Source organism: Dermacentor albipictus, chromosome 2 (genome assembly GCF_038994185.2).
Source record: "Dermacentor albipictus isolate Rhodes 1998 colony chromosome 2, USDA_Dalb.pri_finalv2, whole genome shotgun sequence".
NCBI classification, from domain to species: Eukaryota; Metazoa; Arthropoda; class Arachnida; order Ixodida; family Ixodidae; genus Dermacentor; species Dermacentor albipictus.
In genome coordinates this window covers 131,603,310-131,621,117 of record NC_091822.1, presented here as the reverse complement: position 1 = coordinate 131,621,117, position 17,808 = coordinate 131,603,310, and the positions used below count along the sequence as shown (strand labels likewise).

General features: G+C 41.7%; 1 protein-coding gene across 1 annotated transcript in view; it reads left to right on the top strand.

Moving 5' to 3' along the window:
* The first annotated feature begins 349 nt into the window (after positions 1-349).
* Arl6IP1 (ADP-ribosylation factor-like 6 interacting protein 1) overlaps positions 350-17,808 on the top strand; it is a 32,969-nt gene continuing 15,510 nt past the window's right edge. The window contains exons 1-5 of the mRNA XM_065445036.1: positions 350-507; positions 5,122-5,252; positions 10,248-10,367; positions 12,100-12,217; positions 15,906-15,990. Coding sequence (XP_065301108.1) covers positions 475-507; positions 5,122-5,252; positions 10,248-10,367; positions 12,100-12,217; positions 15,906-15,990 — 487 coding nt within the window. The 5' untranslated portion in view covers positions 350-474. The remainder of the gene's footprint in view (positions 508-5,121; positions 5,253-10,247; positions 10,368-12,099; positions 12,218-15,905; positions 15,991-17,808) is intronic.

Sequence of the window (17,808 nt, the reverse complement as noted above, 5' to 3'; positions counted from 1 at the left end):
GAAAATGTGGGTCTGTGCCCGCATGTGTACACAAAACTTTACACCCTTTGAAGCTTACGTTCATTTAATTTAAAACTTCGCACTCTACTTTTCTGTTACGAACGCTGAGGTGCGCTTGCAGTCCGCGATCGAAAAGTGCCGGGAGCGCAGCGTTAAAGAATATGTGCGGAAAATAAATTATGATGGAAATATGCTGCGCGGAGTAAAATGCCATAGCTGGCGTTGACAACAGAAGTGCAGCTAGCATAATGTAGGGAACTATGCCAGGCCAATGGCATAACTGGAAACCAGCAGCTGTAAACTGTCTTCTTTGTAGCGCCCTCTGGGGACAACGATGCGATAGCCCCCTGGGCAACAAGGCTTGCCTTAATCCTCGATCAGCTTTTTGTGAGGAGTGGGCGAAACCGTCGAGAACCCATTTATAGACTCACGAGCTTGCTATTGCAGTTGTTTTATTCAGTCCTAAGAGGAGCCATGGATAATGCAAAGTACACCTCTCAAGAACAGGTAAGCGCGCATGCAAACGTTCCTTCGTGGACCACACCTCCTTCGAGCGAACTGCGGGTACAAAGATGAGTCAGTCCGCTTGGGATCAACAACAGTGAATAACAAAAACGAGAGGGAAAGGATATGCGCGTTGAAATTGGTTTTCTCTTGAGTGCCGTCACTTCGTATGTTTGCGGGGTTCTGTTGCTGTGCTGACGCTCGAAAATAGTCCATTACGATTCGCTACTAGTGAAAAGTAGTCTTCTACTGTGTTCTAATCAGCACGCACTTTCTAGTAGTGCACTGGAAAAATTGATTGCGGTGACCTAGCGTGTTGTGTGCAGTGAAGTCGTGGACGTCCTTGTAGAGCTACCTAGCTATAGTGCCTAGAATAACCTAGCTATTCCTATTGTCTTCCGGCAATTTGCGCGCGAAATCTGATCCTGGAAAGGTGACATTCCCGCACGGCTCGGCTTGGTGCGCTCATGACCCGCAGAGAAGCCCGGCAACGCAATCGCGTTTGGTGATTGCACACATTCGTCATCCAAAGAAAGGCTGCGACATGTGCGGCGCTGATTTGTGCCGCTTTCTGAAAACGCCCTTAAAAATTCTTTCACGTCGTTAGGTCCTTGTTCATGAGATAAATGCAATGTTAGTGTGAGTACTGCGGTGTAGCATGATAATGAAACCCTAAGAACGCAGTCAACTTGACGTGCCACGAAAGAAATGACGGATTTCGTTCATCATAATGTGCTTTGTTGTTGCTGAGCCGATTAAAATTTAACATAAGTAGTACATATTTAGCATCACTGGTCGCAGAAAGCAGGAAAAACAAGCTGTCAATGAAAAAAATCTATTTCAAATGCCGTGTAACCTGTCCATACCTACTTAGGCCTGTTGCAGCTCCTTACTGGAAAGCAAAAAATATATATATCCGCATCACAGGTCTAATGAGAGCGCACCCCCCTGAGTGGGCGGCGCCATTTCACTGAGGAACAAGAACGAGAAGTATCCTAAAATTTGAGCGGCACAATATGATAACTAGGTATTTCGATGCGACCAGAATGAGTGCTTGTGATTGGAATCTGCTTGTGCAGTTGTAGGCGCAGTGCCCTGGTTTAATAGGTACTAATATGAATTAGCCAACTGCCAATTGATAAAATGTTGGTATAAATGCCATGTGTGTGTTTCATCAAATAAATGGCTTTCAGATAGTGTGGATAGCTTTTTATTGAAAAAATACCCCTCTGTCACTCCTGAAAGAATTCTCTCATAGTTTATCCTTGAGCTGTTCTATAACTAGTAACAATATTTAATTTCATTTTAAAGCCCTTGACAGAATGTATCTTCAAAATCTAAAACTGTACATTCTGTGTGTCACACTGTACGTGCAATTAACTGTGAGATATTTTGAGTAGCCTGTTTTATGACCACACATATGTAGTTTATGACTGCCATCATAAGCAGTGTTGTGCGTATGTGCTACTTTGCTTTCTTTATTTTCTGTACAAAAGAAAAGCACGATAATAAATATGAGCAGCTCATTGTAGAAAGTCTTTGTTTACACTTTGGCCATTCAGCAGTTGCAAACAGTGGGAATAATTGTTCTTTGGTGGCTTAAAACAGCTTACACCCAGGGTAAATAAATAAATAAATAAATAAAAAGCTTGGTTACGTCTGCATGGAAGTGCACCATGGGCTTCCTTTGGGAGTTACCCCGAACAAGCAGGAACAATAGAACCGGTTTTCTTGGGTATAAAATAACTTTTTTTAATTTTCAGTTTCAACATTTTTCTAATGACCCTTGCTTAGGCCACTGAGCCATCCTTATCATTTAAGTTTATTCCCTCTGTCCCTCTCTCTCCATCTCCCTCTCTCTGTGTCTTCGAAGTGTAGACAATGCAAGTGATTGTTAGCAACAGTAAAAATGGCTTCGAAGACACACCAAGCTGTAAACACTGGACAAAACAGATTTAATTCTTTTAAATGCTTAACTCTTGCCACAGGTGGAGACACTGTATGCATATGCAGTATTTAAATGAATCATAAAAATTAAACAAAGCATGCCACACTATGCCAAAATTTTACATACTGTTTCAAGGCAGGAATAATGCAGTGATAATGCAGTGATTACATTTGAGCTACTTTCCTTTTCTTGCTTCGTTGGCAGTCCCGATGATTCGCATACTTTGCTCTGGCTCAGTATTCACACTGATTCATAAAAGTGTGCAAACCATGCGTGCATAAACACTGGTAACAGTTGTTTTATATAGCCCCAAGCAAATGTCACTGAACAAAGTACATTTTGCTGTCGGGGAATGTGCTTGGCCTTAAGCAGAGGCCCACTGTTGTTTGCATGCGCGCTTTTGCATCAGCTGCCTGGCTGGAAGTGTACGGTGCGTCACTAAGAAGCTGCCCCACTTTAAGCCAGGTTTGCAGGTGCATTGCAGTTGCTAAGTTTGAACACCTCAGACTGCCCGCACTGGCACGCACGCTGTTTAGAAGGTCCCCCATCTCCATTGGCAGCTCTCCAAGAGCCAAGTAGGAAGGGGCTTCTTTAGTGTTTTGCTCCATGCTTGCTGGCTCATGTGTGAAAAAAAAAATTAATGTTTTTCTTATTTTTCTGCTGTTATTCTTTTTTGTATGCTTCTGCATTTACGTTTTGTGTTTGTGTGGAGAAGAATGTTTATTCTTAGTCTCCTTTTTTTCTTCTTTTGCTAGCTCAAATCGCTGATTTGTGGCATAGTGATCTGTTTATGTGGTGCCTTGCAGCAGAAACTTGTTCTGTCGCAAAGTCTGATAGCATCTTCTTATCAAAATATTGCAAGTTGCTTGTGCGATTCAGCCCTCATCTTTGGCACACCATAACCTTTATTTCTTTATTTGTTTTGTTTTTTTTTCTTTTCAAACTCTGCAGAGGGTAGACTTTAAAGAGAAGGTTGATGGCAGTACAGTTCTCTCTCTCGCTCTCTCTCCCCTTTTTAAGCATGACCATTAATGGGGCTTCTGTTTCTTATTGCTACCTAAGGTGTTAAACCTTAGGTAGGAATGCTAGCAGACAAGTACATTACTGAACTCATCTTTATGACGTTCTTAATTAAGCATCTTTCTTTTTCCTGTCTTGCTATTTTAGTAAAAAGCACTTCTGACGCTTAAGAGTGCACTGGGAGCTCACCATTGCACACACAACACATCTTGGAAACGTCTGGCTTATTGTTACCAACAGCTATAACTGCCGCTAACACGTGGCTGCAGTGTGCATGCTTCGCATTGAGTTTCTGCTATTTGCACTGCGGTACCACTTGCGTTTCCTGTTTTTGCCACTCTGTATTTCCTGTCCTGCAAAAAAAGAAAGAAAATCATTTCAACGTGTTGACTAACGTAGGGAAATTAGAAGCATATTATATTTAATGATGACATAGAACTGGCCTCACGCTCAAGCCGGACGAAAGGACACTTGCATAAAGCTTTTTTTTGTATGAGATTCAGGCTGGACTAACATGGAGATCAAATGCTGTGAAAGGGGAAGTGCATGCTCAAGCTGGTGGTGTACGAACGCTCATGACTGAATCAGCCTGCTGCTGTCTCATTATTTTCTGGTATTTAACCGTATCACCCTTTATTCTCACTGTTGTCAAAGAGGACCTCACTGCCCTGGACACAATGAGTGCAAATGAAGGTGTCTGCTTGCTTTGTATGTTGCTGTGAACTTGCTTGGCAATGTTAGTAGTCAGCAATAGTAGGATGCCACATTATAGAAACATTAGAGGGAAAAATATTTTGATCTGTTAGTAAATTACCCTTTTACAATACCAAAAAAATTGGCACTCGAGATTTGATCAGCTAGAAAAGATGCAAGAATAGACAGTTGGCAACACCATGTTGTAGTTCCTGCACCATCTCGCCTTGCCGTCGTACAATTTGGCAGCGTCTGCTCGTGCCTAGTTCATTTTTTATTGGCAGAGCTTAACTACAATGTATGTTGAAAAAGCTAAAGACTGAACTTGGCAAGTTTAAAAAAACCTTTACTGAGCCACAAAAGACCAAATACGAAAAGAAAAAAAAACTTTAAAATTTGTGACGTCGCACTGACATGTCGACATTGGGGTTCTCGTGTGAAATTCAAAAAATGAAACATTAATTCTCTTTTTTTCCTTCTAATAGTCAGCGTATTACCGTAGAATAGGTGGTGTCCAAATCCACGCCTCAGCGATGGTTCCCACTGAGTAACAAACACCAATCTCGAAGGCTATGCTTTTGCTGAGTGCACGCACTGGAAGCAATGGCAGAGCCAGAAACACATCATAGACGTCATGTTTCGGACCCCACCTGTTAATGAATATAATGTTTCAAAAGAATGCTTTATCAGTGTAAACTCGTTTAGTGCATCTATTTAGCATCTCTATAAAAGGTCATCCTGGCAAGGTGGCTTCCAGTGTATTAGGATTGCAAATTGGGCATGTTTGTAATGATCCATCTTCAACAGCACTACCTATGGCAGGGACACGCAAAGCGCCTAACATGTCCTGTGTTCTTTTGCTTGTTCCTGTCGTAAGTGATGCTATTGAAGATGGGTCGCTCCCAGGTTAGCGTGTTGGGGTGCAAGTAACGACAGGTGGACAACTTTAAACGCAGGAACAGGCCAAGAAGCTTAGGCTCAAGTTGGAAGGTTGGCGGGAGGTGGTGCTTCCCCTCAACTCTGTTCTGCTCTGGAGCCAACCCTACTACCCTGCGTGCATCTTTGGTGCTGTCACCACTGTCTTCGTGTGAGGTTCCATTGTTCACTTATGACTACAAGCAACATCTTGTGGGATCTACCCTTTTGTTTCAAACTTTCTTGTTCAACTGCCTAGTATTCTTCCTCCTTTCTTTATTTTGTTTCTTTTATGATGTCATGTGACAGTATGAAGGGAGCGGTTGCACCAGAAAGTTACTAATAATGAATTTTCATTGTTCAGAAAATGTTGATAAATCTAAGTGAGAACTATTCTATATATATGGGAACAATCTAGAACAAAATACTAGCACAAGGAAAAAAGGTAAAGCAAGCCTAAGAATTAATACAGTATTTAATATGAAAAAAAAAATAGTACAAGTCAAATTTTTTCCTAATCCTAAAACATTACCTAATATATGTTCATTAATATGCTTTGTTTTTCAGTAGTGGTTAGGTTGTGTGAAGGTGATTTCAATCGCTGGATATACATGGCAGATTTGAATGTAAAAAGAATATAGTTCTGCAATGCCGAGTACCAACTTTATGAATGTCATCAAATGTTTGATACATGCTCAATGGTGTGCAGGCAGAATGAATTGCTTGCACAGGTCATGGTGGTCCTGCTACCTGTGAAAAAGCCCTGAGATATAAATGCGAACAGCATTTGTTGCCCACTTCAGCCATCTTAGGCCTATCCATATATCGAGCTTCTTACAAAGAACTAGTTGCCCAAGTTGTCTACCAGCTTGGGCTACTTGGTATGTGCTCATGTTTGTGAAGCTGTCGGGGTTGTTTCATTATTGTCATTCCAGCTTTATGATCAGGAGTCTTTGTCATGCTGTCATTTTCACGCCTTCTATGATGACCCAGTGGCATAAGCTAATAGCTTGGGCCACTAGATATGTGGTCGTGGTGCCATCATGATCCATCATATATCATTCCAGCTTTGTCATCCGAGTCATCGTGCTATTCTTGTCACACACTCATCATGCACTCGTTGTCACACTACCTTCAGGATACCTTCATAGTAATTTCATCGTTGTCATTCTAGCTTTGTCATGTCATCGTCGTCATACAGGCTTCACAATACAGTTGCCGTCATGCCACTGTCACCATACACTCATCGCCATCGCGTTGTCTTAGTACCGTTGTCATGCCACTGACGTCATTGCTGCGGCGTCACCCATTCGTCATACTGCCGTTTGGATGCTGTCGTGATCGTAGTATCGTCGGCGTTCTACCTTGGCCATCTGACTCTCGTCATGCCGTCATCATCACATCATGGTCTCCGCTCAGTTGTCACCATACCATTGTCATCATGACGTGATTGTCACGTTATCATTTTATCATTGAGATCACTTCAGTAATGTCATCCTCTTGTCATCATACTGCCTTCACCGTTCCATCTACGTCAATCCTTCTTTGTCATACTACCATAATCATGCTGTCTGCATTCAGTCGTGATCATACAGCTGTTGTCATGTTATTGTCAACATTGCATTGCTGTCAGACAGTCGGTGTCATACAACCATTGTCATACTGTTGTCATCATGGTTGTGCAATAGTCGTCCCTCTAGCTCTCGTCATGCAGTCTCTGTGATGCAATTGTTGTCATGACAGTTTCGTCACACTCATCATAATCCCAATGGCCTAATATTGTTGGCATGCCATCATCATCATTATTGCATAGTCATGCATTAGTTCTCATACTGTCATTGGTTCATGTCTTCATCATCATACCATTGTCGCCATGACATTGTCGTCACGTTGTTATCATCTCTTCAGCAACGTCATCCCATTGTCGTTATGCTGCCTTCGTTGATGCATCAACATTATTCCTTCTCTTAATTCTATCGTAATCATGCTTTCGTCATTAAATCGCGATTATGAACTGTTGCATGTATTTGCTATTATACTGTTGTTGTCATGTCGTCGTGCCATCGCCATCATTCCTTCATCGTCCCGCTATTATTGTGATACCATTATCGTCATGACATCGTCGTTATACCATCGTCATCATTTGGAAATCATTACATCGATGTCATTTCGTTGTCGTCATGCAGCCATAGTCGTAGGCAACGTTGGCAAGCAAATGCCATAGCAAAGTGGGATTATAGTGGAGCATGTCACATACAGCCGAAGCAACAGAAGTCCCAAAAGGACTACTACAGATGTTAAGTAAATGTGACTTCAGAAGTATGGTGCACTGCTGCATTGCTCGAACGCTAATTGCATTAGCATCAACAGTTGTGGTAGGATGAGTGCTGCCGTAACTTTTTATGGCAGTTTGCTAGGCTTATTGGGCTAAGGCTTGATTTCACTTGTTGTACTTGCAGCAGGTTTGTAATGTTTACAGCTTTTCAAAACGGAACATTACATGAAATGCGAAAACAGTGCAAGTGCCAGTTCTATTTCATGTTGTGTTCTGTCTCAAGTGCTGTAACTATATTGCAAAATTTAAATGTTTGCCGTATGTCATATGTTTGTCTTTTTATTGCTTACAAAAGCATTGCTCTTCGAAATAGGGACATTTTGCAACATTATTCTATCACTTTAGCTTGATCAACGCTTGCCTTCGCTGTCTTTAAGAAGTGTTTGTCTGTTTAGGTATTAAGGCCATTTGGCACTCACATTTTGAAGAGCAATGCAGGTGTGGTTTTATGGACAGAGGCTTTTGGTTGAAAGATTAATTTTTTCCTTTCAGTGAGAGTCAAGAATCCTGTAAAATATTGATTTTAGGCTATAGGCCTAATATAGCAGATATCTCGACTTTCTTGCTATTTATGCATTCTCGGTAATTTAGTTGTCAGGTTTATTACCGATAGGCTCCACTGCAGCTTAACAATTAGGGGCCTTTTTCTGGGCATCTGTCTGGAATTTACAAAATTATTCAATAATAAGCAACACACTGACAAGCCTATTATTTACAGGATTTGCATGCACATTGCTTTTCTTCCTCCCAGATCGACGCATTTGAAGAAAAAAGTAGACGTCGTGCTTTATATGCAGTTAATGACAGGGACTGTAAGTGATTCGATTTTAGCCTCCTCCATGTCGGCCAGGAAGAGGGGGCTAATGATGGACAGGCTGCTTGGCTTTCCCATCTCCTCACGCTCACCTACACCAACCTTGCATCAAGGTTTCTTCTTACACACTGTCACCTTTTCTGCTCAGCATAATGGAATCAAATATGATAAAACGAAGACCAATTTGAAACACTGCAAAGTTTCAAGACATTGTGTTCAACTGTTCTTGTGCACTATGCAGTCACTGACAAAATTGCACAGACCAGGAAATCGGAGAAAAAGCTTCATATCTCTGAAGGCTTACAGCGGAGCCTGGTGTTCGCATTTCCAGCCGCTGCTAGTATATATGAACAACATAGTGATGTCCAGTTTTACGGACTACTTTTACGGGCTGCTCGGAAATCCAGCATTTTTACGAGATCCTGTGGTCCGTAAACTTTTGTAGTTGACTGTACATGCACAAAAAAAAGACATTTATATGCAAAAACGAACAGGCTGCCAGACAAAAAATTTTCTTCGAGATATTTTGGGTACATGCAGTGTAAGTAACAAAAGAAGTGAATATGAACAATGGCTGAACAAAGCAAGCTTCAGTCCCGAGCCAATGTTTCGACAAGGGAATGCGACAAGGCCCTGGCAAAGGCAAGTCCCCTTGTTGAAACGTTGGCTCTAGGTCGACGCTTCCTTTGTTTTCTTACTGTTAATCACAAACAAGATTACAGCATTTAATATTAAATATTATGGGGAGTATGGAGCACAACTTTCGGATTTTATTTTTATCCTTACTGCCTACAAGCAGCTGTGTGCTCAGATATAGTTAATAAATTCATGCTTATACAGTAAACTTCTGTTAATTGACTCCAGTTAATTTTCATTTTTTGGTTAATTCGATCCCAGATGGAGCCGCTGGCCATTGCCTATACATTTCTATGGGCCCAAACTAAATATTTCGAATCTAAAATTTGCCGTCGCTAGATAATTCGAACTTGAATAGTCGGCATGCACACGTCTCATCCCACTGGTGACCCAGCGGCTGCAGTGTTGGTCTTGACAGCACTGGAGGACAGTGAATGCATTGAAAGCTTGTTACCTCCTGCCAAAAACGCCTAATTTTGGCCTGCCTAGTCAGATTTTCAAGAGAAAGTGGTAGCTCACAATGAATCATTACAGTAATATTACCCAATTATAGCACACCTTTTTTTTTTTACCCAAGAAAATTGGTCTGACAATTGCCTGCGTGGTACAGTCAGATACAAAACCAATACCACATTTGCAACAGCCTTCCATCAGAGCCAGCCTAGCCATCACAAGGTGGGGGCTGAAGTACTGACATGGCACGACAAGGATGATACACCACTTTCAGTTTTTGATTACGAAAGCTCATTCAGAAAATAAACTATTTTACATGCTAAGGTAATGGCAACAAGTCACACGTCATATGTTTCTTGGCGTTCTGGAGAACTGTATGCTTCACAGTATGAACTAGCAAAATGGTGTCTGTGCTGGCCACCATCCTGTTTGCAGTTATTGTGGAGTCATTTGAGAAATGCAGGATGCCAAATGCACAATGGGGGGGCAGTACGTAGAAGAAGAGTTTATGGGTTCATAGAGAGCAATGAAGTGCCGTCTTAACAGTAGCGATGTTGGACATGAAGTCTAAATTTTGCATTCCGTAAGAAATGAAGTTTGCTGGTTTCATCCTTTTCTGATTGCCAGAAACGAAGGCAGTAAAAAAATCCGTGCATGTCTGGTTTATACTTTGTTTAGTACTTCTGTCATTTCTATGACAGTCTTCTACTTTGAACCTATGAAAAGCAGGTGCACATATGATTCTGGCCTGTTAGAATCGGGAAAATGCTGCCAGATGAATCGCCTGTATGTTTCGTCATTTGCTTTTTCCTGTCTCTTGTCCAACTTGGCCTGGCTAGATCATTAGATCAATTTTGTTGGTCATGTCAGGGTTGGATTAATGGAAGTCAGTTGTATAAATGCAAAATGTGCATTGAATGATTGTGCAGCTTGCTGTGGTATCTAGAGCCATCCCTGCTGACCACCTTCTCGCTGATTGGCATGCTGGCATGCCTTCTCGACTATCTGGTCCCACTGCTGCTTGCCCAGCTTTGCAGTCCAGACAAATGGTGAGCGTGCACCATTTCTATTACTCTCTCGAGGCTTCGAGTTGTTTGAAACGAGAAGCGATCACGAAAACACCTCAAGGTTATCGATAATACTCTGTCGGCGAAGCGACCTGAGACTAAGCAACAGCCATTCACACAGTCATTTGCTACGAACTAAGTGCATTTTACAAAAGCAGCGCCAAATTCAATTTGAAGCGGGCAGCCAGGACCACCGCCATGTTTCACACAAACCATGCAAGGACGCTAACACTAAATCTTAGAAATAGCGTGCATACGCTATACACTATGGGTTGTTTAGCGTTCTGCGCATGCGCAGTGATGACCCGCTATTTTATAGCGTACGCTAAACTAGAGCTGTCTATTAGCACATGTGAGGACATTTTTTATTGCTAGAAATGTGCTAATTTGTGATGCTTTTATGTGTTAACATCCCATTTCAAGATGTATGTATAATTGCGTTAATTGTAATAATTGCCCAGACAATTTTTGAGAATTATAATGTATAACTTCAAAGAATCATATAAAAAAACACGAATGAAAGCAATAAGTTCTATCTTTAGTACACGTAGTGTGAATTGAAAAATCTTAAATATACGAAATATGCACCTGCTTCATATTTCCCAACTTTTGCAAATCAGAGCACGAAAAAAAATAATAAGATTTGCAGCCGTCAATACTAGCCATAGCGATTGATGTCCATGCTATGTGGAAAAGCAGTAGCTTTGCAAATGTGAAAACAAATGCACAGGGAGCATATGTTTTTAATCTTTGTAGCAGGCACCTGGTTTGTCTTTTTAATGCATTCTTCAGTCTCACGAAGCAATGGTTGTCAAGTCAGGAAGCATGCAGAAGCCTCCTCATCCCTGATTATTGCACTCAATCAACTTTTCTATGCAAGCAAGGTGGTTGAGTGCGCATTCAACTGGTACTGGAGCCTCCACATGCTTTGTTCAGTTCCTGTACAGTGCTTTACAGTGATTTGGAGTGTCGCAGAATATTGTGCAGTAATGAATAAGGGCACTTGTATACGCGGTGTTAAAAATCTAAGAGATTTAACAGCTGCTCCTCCTTTGGTCAAAGATAGGTCTTAAATCAACTCCATGCGATTCTGTGAGTGAAAACCCCACACGACGGGAAGGATTGCTCGTAATAATTTGTACTTGCGCTGTAGAATCACTGATGTATAAAAGCAACGCATGGCGGGGAAAAAATAAGTTGCACTTGATATTAGTTGGACACAGTTATCAAAATAACACGCACTCATGAGCATCTACCATTGTTTGAGACATCGTTAAAACAATCTATACCTCAGATCGGAAAGTTGGCAACCAGAGAGGAGCTTCTATGTCTTCACTGCTGCTGTCATATAAAAATTATGTTACCGAGTTGACCAAAGTGCTAATTTTTGATCTTTTTTATTGGGGAAGTGCTAGGAGCACTGGAGGCTAGTTTTGGTGACACCTTCAGTCAAAGTTTTATTTTTGCAGACTCCCTAATCTGCCCAAAATTGTCAAATCTGACAAGTAGTTAAATTTCAGTCGTCATTTCAGATGGTGCATGATATTGCTAGTAAAACAATTCTAATGAAAGTGTTTAATGTTGCATAGAAAAACTGTCATTCGCATTGATTGATTCCTATACGTGCAGTAACAAAAGAGTTAACTGTCGAAGCTATTACTGACTATACTGTGGATTCACTAAGGTCTGTTCTTTTTTTCTCGCACTTCCCCAGGACCAGTCAGCATGAACGCCAGCTGCACGACATATGCCTTGACATGGCGCATGCATGGCACTCGGTGCTCAACGCCTGTGCATCCATCAAGAAGGCAAAGCAGGACAAACCCAAGGCGGTGCGTTATCTATAGCCATGCTCTCTGTGCTTCAGAATGGTTGAAATTTGATCATGTTGGTGTGTGTGATCTTCAATTTTCATACCGCAGAAGCAACACAGCTACTGAAGAAGTAAGAAGGGGTTGCATCTCAACTTTCTTTTGTCCTTCTGTTAATCCCGTCTTACGAACATTGGTCTCTGCACTTCTTGAGGCCTGTCTTCCTTTGAATGTAGGCTTGTGGCCTTGGTGTTCCTTCTCCTTGTCTGTAACTAACTGTCAAAGCTTTCACGTTTAGCGTGAGATCAAAGAGATGTTGATAAAGACAAAAAATTTCTGCAGGACCTATCTCGCGGTGAGTGTAAAGGTTGATGCGATTAGCATTGAAGCAATATGGCAACACGCTGTATTGCCATTGCCGAAGCATGTCATGTATGAGACGTGTATGTACGCTTCCCTCTAGATGTGCTGTGCCATTTGGCGGTGTCGTGCCAGTCTATGCATAGCTTGTGTGTGAATATACAGTAGAACCTCGTTGATACGACCCTGTTATAATTTGCCGGAGACAAAATTTGCAGTCGAGAACACAAAAAAATCACCCAGTACTTTTTTGCGAGTTCATATGTTCCCGAAAAACACGATCTTTTGGCACCAATGTTCTGCACATCATCAAATTGTGATCATATGACTCATATATGATCATATGACTCATATATATGGGTCATATGATCATATGACCCATCTGTTCCACAGCGTGTGGGGCACAGTGCCGTTGAAAACGTACTGCACACTTCTAATAGCCAATAACCCAAATGCACTGGTGTTCCCTGCTGCCTGCGGTGCGAAGTGAACACCATGTTTCGCTCTGGTGGTTGCATAGGCATTGTATTCTAGCGTTTCCTCACCAGCTCAATTTTGTTTTGGTTTCACGTCACCATCTTGAAACACTATGCAATAGGAAAACAAAAATGTGCGTCTCGGTTTGCTTGGGGCCCCACCAGCTAGCTCCATGCGTGTCGGCGTCTCGTGATTCAACAATTTGTTCTGTGTGAGCACATCAAAACTTCCCATCAAAATTCCTTGCTCGAAGAAGTTGCTGACCCAGGCCGTATTAGAGGAGCCCAAACGTAAGCTTGCTGAAGCAGCAAAAACGACAAAGCACATCTCAAGCCTCACCCACTCAGTGCGTGTCCGCATCTTGTGTGACAGTGATTTGCGCAATGCTTCGTATAATGTAGATGTTGACTGCACTTGTCTACCAAATTTATTACAGACTTTGTATGGCACGTTTTCCCGGTTAAGTAAATTTTTGTTCTCATGATTTTATCCAAAACGTATGAACGAGGTTCTACTGTATATTTAGACAAGATTAACTTGATATGGATGACGTGGGATCCATAGTACCGGAAAAATTTATTCATTTATTTATTTATTATTATTATTATTATTATTTTTTTTTTGATGAGTGGCACATAGTTTGCGTGGTCGTGGCTCATAACGAACGACCTAAGTTGGCATGAAAGAGGTTTAGTGAAGAGCGGCACATAACCAATGGCACCTACCCTGTGACCCAAGTTGGTCCCACAGTTGGCTTCGAACTTGCTTCCCTTACTTCAGCAGCTCGATGCTCAACCAATTAAACCATGGACTACCCAGTGGCCCAACTTAGCTTGAAAGAGGTTAGGCATGGACATACATTCATACATGCATACCACAAATTGAGTGAAGTTCTGAATGAATGTTATTCGCATTAAAGCACTTAAGTTCTATCCTTGTCTCTCTCTGTCTGCATATTTTCACGCTGAAATTAAGTATGCTACCTTACCCACTTTACCAGCTTATCCATCCTTTCAGAGCTTTGGTTTGCCCCGATTGGGATTCTAGAACAGTTTCTCTTTATTTTCGTCATTGCATGACCTGATGCATTTTCTTGTAAGTCAAGCATACTGTAGACATGAGCTGCTTAGTGCAGAGTTGAAAGCTAAAAAAAAACTTATGGACAGTGTAGATAGATACTTCTTGTTAGATTACTCTGCACTCATGGCTGCAATACAGGGCGACTCAGTTCATGCTAAGTGCATCATCATCATCAGCCTATTTTATGTCCACTGCAGGACGAAGGGCTCTCGCTGCAATCTCCAATTACCCCTGTCCTGTGCCAACCGATTCCAACTTGCGCCTGCGAATTTCCTAATTTCATCACCCCACCTAGTTTTCTGCCATCCTCGACTGCAGTTCCCTTCTCTTGGCACCCATTCTGTAACTCTGATGGTCCAGAGGTTAGCTATCCTATGCACTACACGGCCTGCCCAGCTCCATTTTTCTCTCTTAATGTCAATTATAATATCGGCTATCCCCATTTGATCTCTGATCCACACCACACTCTTCCTGTCTTCCTGTTGTGCCTAACATTCTTTGTTCCATCGCTCTTTGTGCGGTCCTTAACTTGTTCTCGAGCTTCCTTGTCCACTGTTAGAGGGAACACTTTAATGTGCGCCTCTCACTCTGTTGGTGCTGCAGCTGCATGCACTCAATGCACTGCACCAGTGTGTAGAAAGATGCCAGCGTCGGCAACTAGAAGTCATCTGCTGCAAAGTGGGGTGATTTTACACTTGCCAGAGGGGCAAACTCGCACGGTATAGGCACTCCTGTGTTCTCTTTAACAGTGGACCACACTGTACATAGTCACTGTAAACTTAACATATAGGAAGTATAGCCTGCATATGGCTGCATTGTTATCCGAGAAACGTAGTTTCTTATCGTAATTTTTTTCTTTTTGTGTTGAATATAGTCACTGTCCGATTTTTCGGACTCCCTAGGGCCGTGAAACCGTCTGAAAAGAAAAAAATTAATGCACATATTTTACTGCCCCAAAAGGCTCAAATCACCATAGGCACGTCAGAAATAGCTCTGAAGGCCTGCCAGTACAATTATTAGGCGTGTTGGTGCTCGTGGTATGACTTGAGATGGCAGGTGCATGCATGTATAATTAAGGAATACATACTGTGTCTCGTGACAATTGCATCTTCCCGCCCTTGCTATGCTTCACCGTGTAACACTGCTATATTGAGGCGTATCAGTGGGGTTCCAGTGTATTCAATATTCAGCAGCCCAAAAAGTTAAGAAGTTTTGCGGTTTTGTATTTCATTGCTGCAGAGTTTCCAAAACTTACTAAAGCAACCATGATCCGTATTTGTCTTTTTTTTTGTATTTGGTGCGACTACTTGGGAAGCTAGCATTAGTGCCATATTTTGAGAACAGCGTCTTTTATGTCTTTCAAGACATGATTGCCGCAAATGAAACTCCTGGGAAATGGAATATTTGTTACTCTATCCTTGAGGCTTCATGTAAATTGCATGTGGATTGAATGCAACTTGAGTATTGAGTAAAGCTACAATCCAAAGTGCATTCCCTCTGCTCACAGCTGACTATTTAGGCTGCAGTGCTACTATATACTGCATAGCTTCCCTTGTTACTTGTGCTTAATCTCATTGTTACTTGTTTAAAATAAGAATGGTGCAAGAAACAGGGACGAATGAAGAAGGTCACGTACGTTTGTCCCTGCTTCTCATTCTGATCTTATTTCAAACATGAAATACCAACATCCCCAAGTCTCTGCCCCTCATTGTTATTTTTTTTTAAGACATCACTTGTGCATAAGTGAGCGCTACGTAGTTCTGCTTCATTGTCTTCTTTGTGCTGTGTGCAGTATGTGGTGGCGGTGCTGATCTCTCTCCTTGTGGTGGCGTGGATTGGGAATGCTTTTGACAACCTCTTCCTCACTTATCTCATTGGTGAGAATGCGGTGCAGATTTTTTTCATCTTATGTGTGACTTTCCATCAGTGGCTTGCTTAAGTGTTCGTCTGCAATGCTTCTGTGCGACAGCTTCTAAGTTTTGATGTTGGCTGGCTTTGGATTAACCTGAAGTTGCCATTGTGTTGTGTACTCATTTCTTGTGCCATAAATGTTGCTGAAAAATTGAAAATTGTCTTTATATTGCCCATAAAACAAAGCAGAAAGTATCACAGTCTAAAAGCTGCGAAACTGTAGCTTGGACATGCCTGAGGCCCAGCATAAATAAATATACGTAGCATGGAAACAAAAACTCGGTTAACAGTCAAATCAACAATGTCACACAGTGGCCGCTCTTTAAGTGGAACCTCGAGGAGTTACTTTCACTGACAGACATTGCAGAGAGCATTGCATGAATACAAAGCCAACTAACCATGAGGATAGTGTTCCATTTAAGCGGCAGTTCCATTTAAGCTATTTCCGTTTATCAAGATTCTACTGTACATTCATACAGGATTACAGTCAGTTCAAGGAGCAATCACAAAAAGAAATGTTTGAAATGTTTCAATATATGAAAATAGTATCAGAAAATCGAAAAGGTTATGCATATAAGATAACGTATTTACTTGCATAATGATCACACGCGTAATGATCGCACCCCTGAATTTTGTCGTCAAAGTTCAATTTTTTTTATTTCCCGTGTAATGATCGCACCCCGAACTTGCCGCAGCGATATGTCGTGTGCCAAGTCTAGCTAATATTGATTGTGCTTACCATCTGTCGAATGCTATGCGAACGACTCTTCAAGACAAACCAAGCGGTCTGCACGCACCAAACATTCTTAAGTGGTTGCCTCATTTCATTACTTTCATCACTTTCCGCACTTCCATAACTAAAAGAAAGCTGCAACCAAACTTAACTTTATTATGTGTAGGCTTTATAATGGTTGTGCTCAACAACAAAAAAAGGCGCCTTTCGATTCTTCTCATCTGCACTCGTGGGCACGCAAGAAATCGCGAGTGGCAACAATAGTAGCCACGTTTACACTGATACGTTAAAAGTGTAGCCTATTCATACGCCGACGCTTGTAACACAGCTAAGATATTCACCCACCCTTAGCAGAAACGTGCCATATTAGGATAGCAGTGAAGACAGATACTGTAGTTTCCGCAGCATGCCGACCATGTGTTTCTGTCACTGGCAGCTAAGCGCGCCCATCTGTTTCTGTCCTCTCAAAGTGGACATGGCTACGTTATTGCCGCAAACTTGCCAATATTAATGGTATTATTCATTACTGACACGGAAGAAACTTTCAATGCACGTAACGTACTCACGAGAAGAAGAAAAAATCGCGTTCGTCGCGTTCGACTTGCTCCGCCGGCCGCCATTTTTGTTTTGGTGTCCCGCAGCAAACGCGGGACGAAAAAATTTTTTTTTTATCTTTTCGCAGGAAATTTAACCTGCATAATGATCGCACCCCTGATTTTGCGTCAATTTTTCTGACAAAAAAGTGCGATCATTATGCGAGTAAATATGGTAATATAAATGAAAAGAATTTAAGTTCCTAGAACTCCAGTACTTCCAACGTGTGAAGCAGTGGAGTTCTAAAACTAAATTCAAGCATATTTACTTTTGTTATGTTGAAAATAAAATGCGCTGTGCATCTCTTGCAGTTGTTGTTTGCAGGCACTGCAGTCACATTTGGCAGCAAAAGTAGTGTAACAGTGTCCATGCACTGTATTACGCACACAGAAGTCAGTGCCACTTTTGGCAGTTGTCTGCTGCATAACTGGGTACTTCCAGTTTTGCTAGAGAAGTA